This window comes from Hemiscyllium ocellatum, chromosome 39, assembly GCF_020745735.1.
Source record: "Hemiscyllium ocellatum isolate sHemOce1 chromosome 39, sHemOce1.pat.X.cur, whole genome shotgun sequence".
NCBI lineage: Eukaryota > Metazoa > Chordata > Chondrichthyes > Orectolobiformes > Hemiscylliidae > Hemiscyllium > Hemiscyllium ocellatum.
In genome coordinates this window covers 124,131-142,709 of record NC_083439.1, presented here as the reverse complement: position 1 = coordinate 142,709, position 18,579 = coordinate 124,131, and the positions used below count along the sequence as shown (strand labels likewise).

Below are 18,579 nucleotides of genomic sequence, written 5' to 3'. Positions count from 1 at the left end.
AGTTTAGGTTCCTTCTAGTTTGGTTTGGCTGTAGCAGTGAAAAGCTGCTGCAATGCACAAATGTTCCAAGCTTCAGCAGAGATTCCAGAGTGGGTTTTCTTTCAGAGATCTCTTTGGAAGTTATTCCCTCCTGCCTGTAAGAACCTGTGTTTGAATTTACCTTTTGCCAAGGGGTATGTTTATGGGGTCTTACAGGATTAGAACAGCTCCTTAGTTAATTGCTGTATCAGGTAGGTTAAGTTTTCCAATCATTACGTTATTCTAAATTCTGTTTCTGTTTGTTTGTTTCTACTGTAGGGTTTAAATAAATTCTGTTTTGCTTAAAGCCAAGTGGTTTGACCAGCTGCATCACACTTGGAATATCCACTTCACATCTGCCTTTAAAATAAGGAAAGGTTAGGGTTTAGGCAACCTTCTTAAAATATTTTGAGGGGGTCTGGTCCGGTCCATAACACCTCTTTAATCTGTTTAGTTGGCTCTGGAAAAACTGTTTTCCTGCAGTTTTACTTCTGTATTTAATTTCCTACCAAACTGGCAAGAACTATTCCTGGGAGGGTTTCAGTTCTGTTTTGCTTGTTTCTTAGCAGCAGCTTCTTCTTGTTCTGTGAACTTTTCTGAGAGATGCAAGAAAATGGCACTCAGTATCTTAATTTTTTTATTTCAAGTTTTCATTTTGTTTGCTCTCCCTTATTAACACTCATCCCCGTGGTAACCGTAAACCACCTGAACATCCCTGTGAACTGAGGTGATTACCAGGAATTCACCACACACTCTTCAGAAGTTTGTTTTTCTGTGGATTAAAGGGATATTTTAAAGCTTAGCTGTGTGATAAAATTAAACATTTAGAACACGTGAATTTGCAGTTTAAGAAAAGTGAGAGAAAGAAATGGGGGAATTATGGACCACTTGACCTGAATTTGTTTGGGAATTATTCAAACTTTTTTCATTAAGAGAAGCGGCAGACTGCTCAGCAAACTTTGAGAAAAAGCTAGCTGATAGATCAGAGCTGATAGACATGAATGATGGTTTTTTTTTGAAGTGGTGATTTAAGTATTAGGCAGACAGTTGACAAAATTCTTCATAATGAGCCAGATAAACCTTTATGGAATTGAAGGCAATTTATTAATGTGTTTAGGAGATGAGCTGAAAACTGGGTAACAGTAAGATTTTTTTAATTGGTAGAAAATAACTAATGAAGACAGAAAGTATCCACTTTGGGGCCTCAAAATTTGTACTATTTCAGTGACAAAATAAACAAAATGGAGACATTACTATTACAAACATAGGAGAAAGTGAGGACTGCAGTTGCTGGAGATTAGAGCTGAAAATGTTTTGCTGGAAATGCACAGCACGTCAGGCAGCATTCAAAGAACAGGAGAATCGATATTTTGGGCATGAGTCCTTCTTCAGGAATGAGGAGAGTGTGTCCAGCAGGCTAAAATAAAAGGTAGGGGGAGGGACTTTGGGGGAGGGGCGTTGGAAATGCGATAGGTGGAAGAAGGTTAAGGTGAGGGTGATAGGTGGGGGCGGAGAGGTCAGGAAGAAGATTACAGGTTAGGAAGGCGGTGCTGAGTTCGAGGGGTGGGACTGAGATAAGGTGGGGGGGAGGGGAAATGAGGAAACTGGAGAAATCTGAGTTCATCCCTTGTGGTTGGAGGGTTCCTAGGCGGAAGTTGAGGCGCTTTTCCTCCAGCCATTGTGTTGCTATGGTCTGGCGATGGAGGAGTCCAAGGACCTGCATGTCCTTGGTGGAGTGGGAGGGGGAGTTGAAGTGTTGAGCCACGGGGTGGTTGGGTTAGTTGGTCTGGGTGTCCCAGAGGTGTTCTCTGAAACGTTCCGCAAGTAAGTGGCCTGTCTCCCCAATGTAGAGGAGGCCACATCGAGTGCAGTGCATGCAGTAAATGATGTGTGTGGAGGTGCAGGCGAGTTTGTGGCGGATATGGAAGGATCCCTTGGGGCCTTGGAGGGAAGTAAGGGGGGAGGTGTGGGCGTAAGTTTCGCATTTCTTGCGGTTGCAGAGGAAGGTGCCGGGAGTGGAGGTTGGGTTGGTGGGGGGTGTGGACCTGACAAGGGAGTCACAGACAGAGTTGTCTTTTCTGAACGCTGATAGGAGAGGGGAGGGAAATATATCCTGGTGGTTGGGTCCGTTTGGAGGTGGCAGAAATGACGACGGATGATACGATGTATATGGAGGTTGGTGGGGTGGTCGGTGAGGACCAGTGGGGTTCTGTCCTTGTGGCAATTGGAGGGGCGGGGCTCAAGGGCGGAGGAGCGGGAAGTGGAGGAGATGCGGTGGAGAGCATCGTCGATCACGTCTGGGGGGAAATTGCGGTCTTTGAAGAAGGAGGCTAATAGCATGCTGGCCTTCATAACAAGAGGGATTGGGTATAGAAGCAAAGAGGTGCTTCTGCAGCTGTACAGGGCCCTGGTGAGACCACACCTGGAGTATTGTGTGCGGTTCTGGTCTCCAAATTTGAGGAAAAACATTCTGGCTATTGAGAGTGTGCAGCATAGGTTCACGAGGTCAATTCCTGGAAGGGAGGGATTACCTTACATCGAAAGACTGGAGCGACTGGGCTTGTATGCCCTTGAGTTTAGAAGACTGAGAGGGGATCTGATTGAGACATATAAGATTATGAAAGGATTGGACACTCTGGCAGCAGGAAACATGTTTCCGCTGATGGGTGAGTGCCGAACCAGAGGACACAGCTTAAAAATACGGGGTAGACCATTTAGGACAGAGATGAGGAGAAACTTCTTCACCCAGAGAGTGGTGGCTGTGTGGAATGCTCTGCCCCAGAGGGCAGTGGAGGCCCAGTCTCTGGATTCATTTCAGAAAGAGTTGGATAGAGCTCTCAAGGATAGTGGAATCAAGGGTTATGGAGATAAGGCAGGAAGCGGATACTGATTAGGAATGATCAGCCATGATCATATTGAATGGCGGTGCAGGCTCGAAGGGCTGAATGGCCTACTCCTGCACCTATTGTCTATTATTGTCTATTGAGGCCATCTGGGTTGTTCGGTATTAGAACTGGTCCTCCTGTGAGTAGATGCGGCAGAGACAAAGGAATTGGGAATATGGGATGGCGTTTTTACAGGGGGCAGGGTGGGATGGGGTGTAGTCTAGGTAGCTGTGCCAGTCGGTCGGTTTATACTAAATGTCAGTGTTGATTCGGTTGTCCGAGATAGAAATGGAGAGGTCTAGGAAGGAGAGGGAGGAGTCTGAGACGGTCCAGGTAAATTTGAGGTCGGGGTGGAAGGTGTTGGTAAAGTGGATGAACTGTTCAACCTTCTCGTGGGAGCACGAGGCAGCGCCGATACAGTCATCGATTTGGCGGAGGAAAAGGTGGGGAGTGGTGCCAGTGTAGCTGAGGAAGATGGACTGTTCCACATGGGGATGGGAGGATTGGAAAGAGAAGTTGTTCAGAGTGAGGACCAGTTCAGTCAGTTGAAGGAGGGTGTCAGTGGAAGGGTACTGGTTGGTACGGCGGGAAAGAAAGAAACGGAGAGCTCTTTCCAATCCTCCCACTTCCTTCAAACCAAAGGAGTAACCATGGGCACCCGCATGGGCCCCAGCTATGCCTGCCTCTTCGTAGGATATGTGGAAGATTGGAATTCTTTACGAGAAATGGCAATTGCTGGAAGCCCTCCTTTTGGATGGGATGTTAAACCATCTGCCTGAAATAGAATTCACAGAATTATTATGACACAAAAGCTGATAATTTTCATGTTACTGTTTGTGGGATCATGCTGTGTACAATTTGGTTCATGTACTTCCAATATTACAACAGTGGCTGCTATTTATAACAATTCATTTTGACAACAAGTTCTTGTGTAAAGCACTGCAGAAATACAAGCTTTTTCCTTATTATTCTGTCATCTGTCAAGAGATTCTTGATCTATGTGTCCTTTTTCCTGTCTTTGTTTTGTTCAATGTGGATGGGTTTGCATCTTCCAGTTGAAATTAAGGTTTTTCAGGTTGTAAGTTTTCTCACTGAGCTGGTAGGTTTGTTCTCAGATGTTTCAACACTATACTAGGTAACATCATGAATGAGCCTCCGATGAAGCGCTGGTCTTCTGTCCCGCTTTCTATTTGTGTGTCTCGATATGTATCCAGTGGGTGATATTATTTCTGTTTCTTTTTCTCAGTGGTTGGTAAATGGGGTTGAAATCAATATGTTTATTGATGGAGTTCCGGTTTGAATATGTGTCTCTGTATAGCCTGTCCCAGGACGGATGTGTTGTCCCAGTCGAAGTGGTGTCGTTCTTCATCTGTATAGAACATAGAACATAGGAAAATACAGCGCAGTACAGGCCCTACGGCCCTCGATGTTGCGCCAATCCAAGCCCACCTAACCAACACTAGCCCACTTTCCTCCATATGCCAATCCAATGCCCGTTTAAATGCCAATAAAGAGGGAGAGTCTACTACTGCTACTGGCAGGGCATTCCATGAACTCACGACTCACTGAGTAAAGAATCTACCCCTAACATCTGTCCTATACCTACCACCCCTTAATTTAAAGCTATGTCCCTCGTAATAGCTGATTCCATACGTGGAAAAAGGTTCTTATGGTCAACCCTATCTAAACCCCTAATCATCTTGTACACCTCTATCAAGTCACCCCTAAACCTTCTTTTCTCCAATGAAAACAGCCCCAAGTGCCTCAGCCTTTCCTCATATGATCTTCCTACCATACCAGGCAACATCCTGGTAAACCTCCTCTGCACCCGTTCCAGTGCCTCCACATCCTTCCTATAGGATGGCGACCAAAACTGCACACAATACTCCAGATGTGGCCGCATCAGTCTTATACAACTGCAACATTACCTCAGGACTCTGGAACTCAATTCCTCTACCAATAAAAGCCAGTACGCCATATGCCTTCTTCACAGCACTATTTACCTGGGTGGCAACTTTCAGAGATCTGTGTACATGGACACCAAGATCTCTCTGCTCATCCACACTACCAAGTATCCGACCATTAGCCCAGTACTCCATCTTCTTGTTACTCTTACCAAAGTGAATCACTTCACACTTAGCTATATTGAACTCCATGGCCACCTTTCTGCCCAGCTCTGCAACTTATCTATATCCCGCTGTAACCTGCCACATCCTTCCTCACTGTCACCAACTCCACCAACTTTCGTATCATCCGCAAACTTGCTCACCCAACCTTCTAGTCCCTCCTCCCGGTCATTTATAAAAATGACAAACAGCAATGGTCCCAAAACAGATCCTTGCGGAACACCGCTGGTAACTGCACTCCGAGATGAACCTTTACCGTCAACTACTACCCTCTGTCTTCTTCCAGCCAGCCAATTTCTAATCCAAACCTCCAACTCACCCTCAATGCCATACCTCCGTATTTTTTGCAGTAGCCTACCATGGGGAACCTTATCAAACGCCTTACTACAATCCATATACACCACATCTACCGCTTTACCCTCGTCCACCTCCTTAGTCACCTTCTCAAAGAATTCAATAAGGTTTGTGAGGCACGACCTGCCCTTCTCAAAATCATGCTGACTATCCTTGATCACATTATTCCCATCCAGATGTTCATAAATCCTATCCCTTACAATTCTCTCTAAGACTTTGCCCACAACAGAGGTAAGACTCACCGGCCTATAGTTACTAGGGTTATCCCTACTCCCCTTCTTGAACAAGGGAACCACATGTATGTAAGGATACTAGTGATAGCTGGTTGTGGCTAGTTGGTGTTCATGTGTCCTGGTGGCTAGTTTCCTGTCTGTTTGCCCAATATAGTACTTGTTGCAGTCCTTGCAGGGTATATTTTGTAAATGCCATTTGTTTTGTTGGTTGTTGGTACAGGATCATTTTAAGTTTATCAATAGCTGTTTGTGTTGATAGATTTCTGGATTACCATGATGCCAAGTGGTCGGAGTAGTCTAGTCGTCATCTCCGGGCTGTCATTGTATGGTCGTGTGACTAGAATCTCTGCGCTTGTGTCTATTTGTTTGGATTTGTTGTTTAAAAATCGGCGAACTGTGTTTATTGGGTACCCGTTGTTCTTGAATACGCTGTATAAATATCTTTTTCTGCTGTTTGTAGTTCCTGGGTGCTGCAGTGTGTTGTGGCCTAATTACATAATGTCCTTATGCTCCTCAGTTTGTGGGTTTTGGATTAGATTACTTAGATTAGATTACTTACAGTGTGGAAACAAGCCCTTCGGCCCAACAAGTCCACACCAACCCACTGAAGTGCAACCCACCCATTCCCCTACATTTACCCCTTTTCCTAATACTACGGGCAATTTAGATGACCAATTCACCTGACCTACGCATCTTTGGACTGTGGGAGGAAACCCATGCAGACACGGGAGAATGTGCAAACCTCACACAGTCAGTCGCCTGAGTCAGATGTTGGCCTGATTGCTCCTACAGTTAAGTATCTGGTTGTGTGTGTTGCTTTCCTGTAGATGTTGGTCTGCAGTTCTCCATTGACTGTTTGTTTATTCCACTGTGACGTCTAGGAAGGGGAATCTGTTGTTGTTCTCTTTCTGTTTGGTGAAATTTATGCCAGTGAGGATGTTGTTGATGACATTGTAGGTTTCCTCTAATTTGTTCTGTTTTGTGATGTCAAAGGTGTCATTCACGTAGCGGGACCAAAATTTGAGTTGGATCATGGGAAGGGCTGTTCGTTCGAGTCTCTGCATTACTGCTAAGGATCCTGATGTTGGTGATCCCATGTGTGTCCCATTGATTTTGTTTGTAGGTCTTGCCATTGAAGGTGAAGTGGGTAGTGAGGTACAGGTCTTACTAGACAATCAAAGCTTTTCTTTGGAAGTGCATATTTATCCTTTTTCTTTACACATGCTTTAGAAATGGTTTATTTTTTGGGAACTGGGTCACATTCACTAAGCTGGCATTTGCTCATTTTTGCTGAGAAGGTGGAAGTGACTCCCATTTCTATTTGTAATTTTGGGACAACTTCAGTGGTCTGAATAGGCCATTAAAAAAACATCTCTAGTCGTGTGGGTTGGTGTCCCAAGAAAGGGCCACAGGTTTATGTCAAGATGACAACTGTGTTGTCACTTTTACTGATGCAGTATTTTTTTTTTAAAAATGCGTTAAATTTTCCGAATTTCAATTCTGAAGTGCCAGTAGGAGAATGTAGGGGCCTATGTGGTTGGTCTGATTAGTAAATTTGCAGATGACACAAAGATTGGTGGGGTTGCTAACAGTGAAAGGATACAACAGGATATAGATTGGCAACTTGGGCACAGAAATGGCAGATCCCATAGTTCCCTAAAAATGGCACAGCAGTAGCCAAGGTGATTAAGAAGGCATAAGGCATGCTTGACTTCATCGGCGGGGACATGGTGTACAAGAGTTGGGAAATCATGTTACAGTTATATAAAACCCTTGTTAGGCTGCATTTGGAATATTATGTGCAGTTTTGTTCGCCACACTACCAGAAAGACATGGAAACTTTGGAGAGAGTGCAGGGAAGGTTCACCAGGATGTTGCCTGGTCTTGAGAGCATTAGCTAGGAGGAAAGGCTAATAAGACTAGGATTGTGTTCACCAGAAAGACGGTGCTGAGAGAAGACCTGATAGAGATCTACAAAACAATGAGAGGCATAGTTAGGGTGGATAGTCAGAGGATTTTCCCCAGGATTGAAGTTTCAATTACAAGGGGGCAAAAGTTCAAGGTGAGAGGGAGGAAGTTTAAGGGAGACGTGAGTGGGAAGTTTTTCACACAGAGTGGTAGGAGCCTGGAACACACTGGCAGAAGCGATGGTGGAAGCAGGTACATTAGTGACATTTGATAGACATTTGGATGGTTACATGAATAGGGAGGGAATAGAGGGATACGGTCTGAATAAGGGCAGACGGTTTGTTTTTTTTAGTTTTGTTAGGGCATGATGATCAGTACGGGCTTGGGGAGCCTGTTCATGTGCTGTACTTTGTTCTTTATTCTATATCAAGATTGATTGATTCTAGTCTAATAACAAAACCCTTACCATCCATTAACCAGTTTGATTATGAGATTGTGTTTGCAGCTTTTTCTGTACCTATCTGTTATAATCTGCCATGATCTGGCCTGTTAGCTTCCTTTTTAATAATTCACTGCAGAAGTTTTGTAAATTCTGAACTAGCTTTGTCTCTGTTACATTTCACTCTTTAGATGTTAAATTGAAATATGAACTAAAACAAATCAGATGTTCAATCAGATATCTACTTTTGTGTCTTTTTAATAATAATCCTGAGATACCTTTTTGAGAATTGCAATTATTTTGTTTTTAACATTTGCTTTTGTAGCTTTCACACCAGAACAATTAGCCCCTGGGACTATCCACTTCCACAAGGAATCAAACATGCTTTTGGTGCGTTGCAAGGTAAAACTATATTTCTTGACTAACAAGGAAGTCAAAGGTGATCAGAGGTAGATGGGGATTTTGAGCGAAGGTCACAATCAGACCAGCTTTAATATTATTAAATGATAATACAGAACTACAACTGTCTTCCTTTGTGCTATATAAGACTCCAACTGGTGACAATAGGTGCAAGAGTAGGCCATTCAGCCCTTCGAGCCAGCACCACCATTAGACCATAAGACATAGGAGTGGAAGTAAGGCCTTTCGGCCCATCGAGTCCACTCCGCCATTCAACCATGGCTGATGGGCATTTCAATTCCACTTACCCGCATTCTCCCCGTAGCCCTTAATTCTTCGTGACATCAAGAATCTATCAACCTCTGCCTTGAAGATATTTAGTGTCCCGGCCTCCATTGCACTCTGCGGCAATGAATTCCACAGGCCCACCACTCTCTGGCTGAAGAAATGTCTCTGCATTTCTGTTCTGAATTTACCACCTCTAATTCTAAGGCTGTGTCCACGGGTCCTAGTCTCCTCGCCTAACGGAAACAATTTCCTAGCGTCCACCCTTTCCAAGCCATGTATTATCTTGTAAGTTTCTATTAAGTCTCCCCTCAGTCTTCTAAACTCCAACGAGTACAATCCCAGCATCCTCAGCCGTTCCTCGTATGTAAGACCAACCATTCCAAGCATCATCCGTGTGAATCTCTGCTGGACACGTTCCAGTGCCAGTATGTCCTTCCTGTGGTTTGGGGACCAAAACTGGACACAGTACTCCAAATGGGGCCTAACCAGAGCTTTATAAAGTCTCAGTAGCACAACGGTGCTTTTATATTCCAACCCTCTTGAGCTCACTCCCTCGGCGGAGCAGGTAACGGCTGTCTGGTGGTGTTTTTTGAAGTCGCGGGTATAGTCCAGTTAGTGTTTTTTAACAGTTAAAATTTAAAGTTTTTTTTAAGCACCTAGCGGACCCGGAAGCTGATGTCACGCTAGGTTACCTGGCAAGGGTTTTTTCTTATATAAGCGTGCAGGTGAGGAACCCGAGGCACTACAGGGGTAGAGCCTCCCACCCGCCCTCCTCCTCTAACCTAATAATAAGACCCATTGTGGTAAGCAGGTAAGTTCTGCATTTTGCTTGTTTGTTTCTTTAGATCTAGTTTTTAAAGTTTACCTTTTAGAGGGATGGCAGCGAAGGCAGTGCAATGTTCCTCTTGCAACATGTATGAGGTGAAGGAAGCCATTAGCGTCCCTGCTGATTACACTTGCAAGAAGTGCACCCATCTCCAGCTCCTCCAAGACCGTGTTAGGGAACTGGAGCTGGAGTTGGATGAACTGTGGATCATTCGGGAGGCAGAGATGGTCATAGATCAGATCTTTAGGGAAGTAGTTACTCCGAAAGTTATAGAGAGATGGGTGACAGTGAGGGGGAGTGGGAGGAAGCAGCCAGTGCAGGGACCCCCTGCGGTCATTCCCCTCAAGAACAAGTATACCATTTTGGATACTTGTGGGGGGGATGACTTACCAGGGGTAGGCAACGAGGTTCAGGCCTCTGGCACGGAGCCTGGCGACGTTGCTCAGAAGGGAAGGGTGGAGAAAGGTAGAGCGATAGTTCTTGGGGACTCAATAGTGAGGGGCACAGATAGGCGGTTTTTTGGGGGCGACAGAGACTCACGATTGGTATGTTGCCTCCCAGGTGCAAGGGTACGTGATGTCTCTGATCGTGTTTTCTGGGTCCTTAAGGGGGAGGGGGTGCAGCCCCAGATCGTGGTACACGTTGGCACCAACGACATAGGAAGAGGGGTGAAGATGTCAGGCAGGCTTTCAGGGAGCCAGGTTGGAAGCTCAGAGCTAGAACGAACAGAGTTGTTGTCTCTGGTTGTTACCCGTGCCACGTGATAGAGAGTCGAGGAATAGGGAGAGAGAACAGTTAAATGCGTGGCTACAGGGATGGTGCAGGAGGAAGGGATTCCGGTTTCTGGATAACTGGGGTTCTTTCTGGGGAAGGTGGGACCTCTATAAACAGGATAGTCTACACCTGAACCTGAGGGACACCAGTATCCTTGGGGGGAGGTTTGCTAGTGCTCTTTGGGAGGGTTTAAACTAACTCTGCAGGGGCATGGGAACCTGGACTGTAGCTTTATGGTACAGGACCTTGAGTGTAGGGAGGTTAGGAACAAGGCATCGATCTCGAAGGAGGGTGCCTGTAAACAGAAAGGTGGCTTGAAGTGTGTATACTTCAATGCCAGAAGTATAAGAAATAAGGTAGGTGAACTTGCAGCGTGGGTTGGTACCTGGGACTTCGATGTTGTGGCCATTACAGAGACGTGGGTATGGCTGTTGCAGGTTCCAGGGTTTAAATGTTTTAGCAGGGTCAGAGATGGGGGTAAAAGAGGGGGTGGTGTGGCATTGCTTGTCAAGGATAGTCTTACAGCGGTGGAAAGGACGATGGAGGAAGACTTGCCATCTGAGGTAGTTTGGGCTGAGGTTAGAAATAGGAAAGGTGAGGTCACCCTGTTAGGAGTTTTCTACAGGCCTCCCAATAGTCCGAGAGAAGTAGAGGAAAGTATTGCGAGGATGATTCAGGAGAAGAGTGAAAGTAGCAGGGTGGTTGTTATGGGGGACTTTAACTTCCCAGACTGGGAAAGCTATATCTCGAGTTCGTTAGATGGGTCGGTGTTTGTCCAATGTGTGCAGGAGGGTTTCCTGACACAATATGTAGACAGGCCAACAAGAGGTGAGGCTATACTGGATTTGGTTCTAGGTAATGAACCAGGCCAGGTGTTAGACTTGGACGTAGGTGAGCACTTCGGGGACAGTGACCACAACTCGGTGACTTTTACTTTAGTGATGGAGAGGGATAAGTGTGCACTGCAGGGCAAGAGTTATAGCTGAGGGCAGGGAAATTATGATGCGGTGAGGCATTACTTAGGATGCGTGGATTGGAAAAATAGGCTTCAAGGGAAGAACACAAATGATATGTGGAGATTGTTCAAGGAACAGCTATTGGGTGTCCTTGATAAGTATGTACCAGTCAGGCAGGGAGTAAAGGGTCTTGTGAGGGAGCCATGGTTTAATAAGGAATTGGAATCCCTTGTGAAAGGGAAGAGGGCGGCCTATGTAAAGATGAGGCGTGAAGGTTCAGTTGGGGCGATTGAGAGTTATAAGGTAGCCAGGAAGGATCTAAAGAGCAAGCTAAGAGCAGCGAGAAGGGGACATGAAAAGTCCTTAGTTGGCAGGATTAGGGAAACCCCAAAGGCTTTCTATAGGTATGTCAGGAATAAAAGGATGACTAGGGTAGGTATCGGTCCAGTCAAGGATAGTAGTGGGAAGTTGTGCGTGGAGGCGGAGGAGATTGGAGAGACACTAAATCAATACTTTTTGTCAGTATTCACTCAGGAACAGGACACTTGCTGATGTGAATATTAAGTCACAAGTGATTAGAATGGATGGCCTTGAGGTATGTAGGGAAGAGGTCTGGGGAATACTGGAAAGGATGAAAATAGATAAGTCCCCTGGGCCTGATGGCATTTATCCTAGGATCCTCTGGGAAGCTAGGGAGGAGATAGCAGAGCCATTGGCCTTGATTTTTATGTCGTCATTGTCTACGGGAATAGTGCCAGAAGACTGGAGGATAGCGAATGTGGTCCCCTTGTTCAAGAAGGGGAGTAGGGATAGCCCGAGTAACTATAGGCCAGTGAGTCTCACTTTTGTTGTGGGCAAAGTCTTAGAGAGAATTGTAAGGGATAGGATTTATGAACATCTGGATAGGAATAATGTGATCAAGGACAGTCAGCATGGTTTTGTGAAGGGCAGGTCGTGCCTCACAAACCTTATTGAGTTCTTTGAGAAGGTGACTAAGGAGGTGGACGAGGGTAAAGCAGTAGATGTTGTGTATATGGATTTTAGCAAGGCGTTCGATAAGGTACCCCATGGTAGGCTAATGCAAAAACTACGGAGGTATGGCATTGAGGGTGCATTAGAGGTTTGGATTAGAAATTGGCTGGCTGGAAGGAGACAGAGGGTAGTAGTTGATGGAATAGGTTCATCTTGGAGTGCAGTTACTAGCGGTGTTCCACAAGGGTCTGTTTTGGGACCATTGCTGTTTGTCATCTTTATAAATGATCTAGAGGAGGGGCTTGAAAGCTGGGTGAGCAAGTTTGCGGATGACACGAAAGTCGGTGGAGTTGTGGACAGCAAAGAAGGATGTGGCAGGTTACAGCGGGATATAGATAAGTTGCAGAGCTGGGCAGAAAGGTGGCAAATGGAGTTCAATGTAGCTAAGTGTGAAGTGATTCACTTTGGTAGGAGTAACAAGAAGATGCATTACTGGGCTAATGGTAGGCTACTTGGTAGTGTAGATGAGCAGAGGGATCTTGGTGTCCATGTACACAGATCTCTGAAAGTTGCCGCTCAGGTAAATAGTGCTGTGAAGAAGGCATATGGTGTACTGGGCTTTATTGGTAGAGGAATTGAGTTCCAGAGTCCTGAGGTCATGTTGCAGTTGTATAAGAATCTGGTGCGGCCTCATCTGGAGTATTGTGTGCAGTTTTGGTCACCATACTATAGGAAGGATGTGGAGGCACTGGAACGGGTGCAGAGGAGGTTTACCAGGATGTTGCCTGGCATGGTAGGAAGATCGTATGAGGAAAGGCTGAGGCACTTGGGGCTGTTCTCATTGGAGAAAAGAAGGTTTAGGGGAGATTTGATAGAGGTGTACAAGATGATTAGGGGTTTAGATAGGGTAGACACTGAGAACCTTTTTCTGTTAATGGAGTCAGCTGTTACTAGGGGACACAGCTTTAAATTAAGGGGTGGTAGGTATAGGACAGATGTTAGGGGTAGATTCTTTACTCAGCGGGTTGTGAGTTCATGGAATGCCCTGCCAATAGCAGTGGTGAACTCTCCCTCTTTATGGTCATTTAAGCGGGCATTGGATAAGCATATGGAGGTTATTGGGCTAGTGTAGGTTAGGTAGACTTTGGTCGGCGCAACATCGAGGGCCGAAGGGCCTGTACTGCGTTGTATTTTTCTATGTTCTATGTTCTATAAGTGACAACATTGCATTCGCTTTCTTAATCACGGACTCAACCTGCATGTTTACCTTTAGAGAATCCTAGCACTCCCAGATCCCTTTGTACTTTGGCTTTACGAATTTTCTCACCATTTAGAAAGTAGTCTATGCTTTTATTCTTTTTTCCAAAGTGCAAGACCTCGCATTTGCTCACGTTGAATTCCATCAGCCATTTGCTGGACCACTCTCCCAAACTGTCTAGATCCTTCTGCAGCCTCCCCACTTCCTCAGTACTACCTGCCCGTCCACCTAACTTCGTATCATCGGCAAACTTCACTAGAATGCCCCCAGTCCCTTCATCCAGATCATTAATATATAATGCGAACAGCTGTGGCCCCAACACTGAACCCTGTGGGACACTGCTTGTCACCGCCTGCCATTCCGAAAAATAACCTTTTATCCCAACTCTCTGCCTTCTGTCAGACAGCTAATCCTCAATCCATACCAGTAGCTCACCTCGAACACCATGGGCCCTCACCTTGCTCAGCAGCCTCCTGTGTGGCACCTTATCAAAGGCCTTTTGGAAGTCTAGATAGACCACATCCACTGGGTTTCCCTGGTCTAACCTACTTGTCACCTCTTCAAAGAATTATGTCTGATCATCCACAATCAGTATCCTGTTCCTGCCTTATTCCCATAACCCTTGATTCCACTGTCTCTAAAAGCTCTATCCATCTCTTTCTTGAAAGTATCCAGGGACTTGGCCTCAACTGCCTTCTAGGGCAGAGCATTCCACATATCCACCACTCTCTGGGTGAAGAAGTTTCTCCTCAACTCTGTTCTAAATGGTCTACCCCTTATTTTTAAACTGCGTCCTCTGGTTCTGAACTGACCCATCAGCAGAAACATGCTTCGTGCCACCAGGGCCCTGTACAGCTGCAGAAGGACCTCTTTGCTCCTATAGTCAATTCCTCTTGTTATGAAGGCCAGCATGCCATTAGCTTTCTTCACTGCCTGCTGTACCTGCATGCTTGCTTTCATTGACTGATGGACAAGAACACCTAGATCTCATTGTACTTCCCCTTTACCTAACTTGACTCCATTTAGATAGTAATCTGCCTTGCTGTTCTTGCCACAAAAGTGGATAATCACACATTTATCCACATTAAATTGCATCTACCATGCATCCGTCCACTCACCTAGCCTGTCCAAGTCACCCTATATTCTCATAACATCCTTCTCACATTTCACCCTGCCACCCAGCTTTGTGTCATCAGCAAATTTGCTAATATTAGTTTTAATACCTTCATCTATATCATTAATGTACATTGTAAACAGCTGTGGTCCCAGCACCGAACTTTGTGGTACCCCACTGGTCACCACTTGCTATTCTGAAAGGGATCCGTTTATCACTACTCTTTGTTTCCTGTCAGTCAGCCAATTTTCAATCCAAGTCAGTATTTTGCCCCCAGTACCACGTGCTGCTCACTAACCTCCTATGTGGGCCTTCATCAAAGGCTTCCTGAAAGTCCAGGTACACGACATGTTACTGGCTCTCCTTTGTTCACCTTCATAGTTACATCCTCAAAAGATTCCAGAAAATTAGTCAAGCACGATTTCCTCTTCGTAAATCCATGCTGATTCTGACCTATCCTGTTACTGCTATTCAGATGTGTCGTAATTTCATCTTTTATAATTGACTCCAGCACTTTTCCCACCACTGACGTCAGGCTAACCGGTCTATAATTCTGTTTCCTCTTTCCCTCCCTTCTTGAAATGTGGGACAACATTAGCCATCCTCCAATCTGCAGGAACTGATCCTGAATCGATAGAACATTGGAAAATGATTACTAACGCGTCCATGATTTCTAGAGCCACCTCCTTAAGTACCCTGAGATGCAGACCACCTTTAGACCTAACTGTCTATTCAACACCATTTCCTGCCTCATATAAATTCCCTTCAGTTCATCCATTACCCACGGCCCTTCAGCCACTATCACATCTGGGAGATTGCTTGTGTCTTCCTTAGGGAAGACAGATCCAAAGTACCTATTCAACTCTTCTGCCATTTCCTTGTTCCCCATAATAAATGCACATGTTTCCGTCTTCAAGGGCCCAATTTTAGTCTTAACCATTTTTTTTTCTTTTGGCCGGTTTGCCTTCGTACCACCTTTTTATTTTTTTCCACATAATGCCTTTTTCGTTATCCTCTGTTGCTCTTTAACGGTTTCCCAGTCCTCTGACTTCCTACTCATCTTCGGTATGTTATACTTCTCTTTTATCTTTATACAGTCCTTAACTTCCCCCATCAGCCACGGCTCCCCTGCCTCACTTTAGGATCTTTCTTCCTCTTTGGAATGAACTGATCCTGCACCTTCTGTATTATATCCAGAAAAACCTGCCATTGTTGTTCCATTGCCATTCCTGCTAGGGTATTGAACCATTGAACTTTGACCAGCTCCTTCCTCACAGCTCCATAGTTCTTTGTTCACCTGCAATACTGACACTTCCGATTCTCCCTTCTCCGTCTCAAATCGCAGATTAAAACTTATTATGGTCACTACCTCCTAATGGCTCCTTTACTTCAAGGTCCCTGATCAAATCCGGTTCGTTGCACAACAGCAGATCCAGAATTGCCTTCTCCCTGGTAGGTTCCAGTACAAGCTGTTCTAAGAATCCATCTCAGAGGCACTCCACAAACACACTCTTTCTTTCTTGGGGTCCAATACCATCCTGATTCTCCCAGTCTACCTGTATGTTGAAATCCCCCATAACAACTGTAGTAATACCTTTTGCGACAGGCCAATTTCAGTTCCTTATTCAATTTATACACTACGTCCAGACTACTGTTTGGGGGACTGTATATAACTCCCATTAGGGTCTTTCTACCCTTAGAATTTCTCAGCTCTATCTGTACTGACTCTACATCTCCTGATTCTATGTCCTCCCCCCCCCCCCCCCTCTCAAGGGACTGAATATCATTCCTCACCAAGAGGACTACTCCACCCCCTCTGCCTGTCAGTCTGTCCTTTCCATAGCATGTATAGCCTTGAATATTCATTTCTCAGGCCTAATCCACTTGAAGCCACGTCTCAGTTATCCCCATAACATCGTACCTGCTGATTTCCAACTGAGCCTCAAGCTCATCCACCTTATATGAATGCACGAAGCATAAGAAATATAATATTTAAAATTTGTTACTCCCCTCACCCTTCCAATCAATCCCTATTTTACTTGACCATCCTGTATGATTCCTCCTTGAGTTTTCTGCTTCATTGATTCTATTGTCTTTCTTAACTTCTCTTATTCTCACTTGCCCTTTAACTTCCTTCTTAAATTCCAGTTTGTGTCCTCTCCACCCGCTTAATTTAAACACATCTGTGTTGCAGTGGCAAACCTGTCTGCCAGAATGCTGGTCCCCCACCTATTAAGGTACAACCCGTCCCTCTTGAATAATTTATCCTTACCATAAAACATACCCCAATGATCCCAAGAATTTATATCCTTGCTTGTGGTGGACAGTTTGCTCCCTGATATCCATTGATTCCAGTTTTGCTGTCCCTCCTTGATGTCACGTTCAGTCAAATGCAGCCTTGATGCTGAGGGTTGTCACTCTCATTCAACTCATTTGTCCATGTCTGAACCAAATAATGAGGTCAGGAGCTGAGTGGCCCTGGTGGAACCCAGACTGGGCATCGCTGAGCAGATGCTGCTCGATAGCACTGTTGATGGCACCTCACTGATAATCAGGAGTAGACTGATGGGGCAGTAAATGGCTGGGTTGGATTTGTCTATTTTATTGTGTACAGGACATACCTGGGCAATTTTCCTCATTGTTTGCCAGATGCCAATTTTGCAACTGTCCATGAACAACGTGGCTATGAGACCAGCAAGTTCTGGAGACACATTTTCAGTATGATTGCTGGACTGATGTCAGAGCCCACAGCCTTTGCAGTATCCTGGACTCCAACTGTTTCCTGATATCACATGGAGTGGATTAAATTGGTTAATGACTGTATCTGTGATGCTGGGGACCACTGAAGGAAGCTGAAATGGATCATGCATTTGACACTTCCGGCTGAAGATACTGCAGATGCTTCAGCCTTATCTTTTACGCTGATGTGCTGGGCTTTTCCATCATTGAGGATGGGGATATTTGTGGAGTCACCCTCTCCAGTGATTAGTGTTCAGCTTCACAGCAGAATGTTTAGAAGGATTGGAGTAAAAAGATAAAAATTTGTAAAATTCAGAATGGCAGGAGATAGGAAGTGGTGTCTGACCAGGCTCAATGCTGGGGCTATATTTAACCATTTAAGTTTTGGAATCAAAACCATGACTTCTAAATTTGCGAATTACACCAAGCTGGAGGGCAAATGGGAAAGAGAAGAGAATGAGTGCTTACTACAATAGATTGTTTCTCATCTCAATGGGAGGAGTTAAGTGTGGAACATGAATGTCTACAGGGAGTGATTGAGCTGAATGGCCTGTCTCTGTCAATACATAACCTAATGTAAAACTGCAAACCTTCTCCACTTCCACAACAATTAGTTAATCATGAACATGTTTCTCTCTAGAATGGATGGTCAGGCTTCAAACGAGTGGTGCTGAAGAAGGATCTCTCTGCTGCTGATTTTTATAATGGGTACCTCCATCCATACTTTCAAAAAGGAAGTAAAGTAAATCAAATGGCAACTAGATTTCAAACATACAAACCTGAAAGGAAGACCAAAGCGAAACTGTCAAAAAGAACTGGATTGTTGCTTGATGTTAATAATTTAAATGCTTCCATCTGGTGTAATTAAACCCCAGTGCTTTTTAAATCTCTCTTTTTTGTGTCCAGTAATGTTGTGACTTGGATGGTCTGTATACCTTGATATGTGAAGCCAGCCATGCCTGATAGTTTTATCATGCTCTTACCAAATCTCTGCCTTGTTTCTTGAACTATCAGGGCAACTTGGTCAGAAATGTAACTTCTAGCATCATTAAAAAAAATTGCTATGTTCCACTTTAATATCAAGTTAAATTCCTAATTATTCTCTGTGATCCTGCTGTCACCTTGTTGTGGACTACATATACATTCTGTATTTTCATTTTAATTTAACATTAGAGACAAACATTTTTCCATCTGTCCCTAAATATTGTTTTTCTTCCATCAGAAATCAGTTGTGTCACAAGTTAATAACAGCAATGACTTGCATTCATATAGTACATTCTATGTAAACAC

The 18,579-nt window shown here is 44.7% G+C and overlaps 1 protein-coding gene across 2 annotated transcripts in view; it reads left to right on the top strand.

Moving 5' to 3' along the window:
* mtfmt (mitochondrial methionyl-tRNA formyltransferase) overlaps window positions 1-18,177 on the top strand; it is a 54,056-nt gene extending 35,879 nt beyond the window's left edge. For both annotated transcript variants that reach the window (XM_060853007.1, XM_060853008.1), the window contains 2 exons: window positions 8,289-8,365; window positions 17,930-18,177. In XM_060853007.1, the coding sequence (XP_060708990.1) occupies window positions 8,289-8,365; window positions 17,930-18,157 (305 nt within the window). In that variant the 3' untranslated portion in view covers window positions 18,158-18,177. The remainder of the gene's footprint in view (window positions 1-8,288; window positions 8,366-17,929) is intronic.
* The last annotated feature ends 402 nt before the right edge of the window (window positions 18,178-18,579 follow it).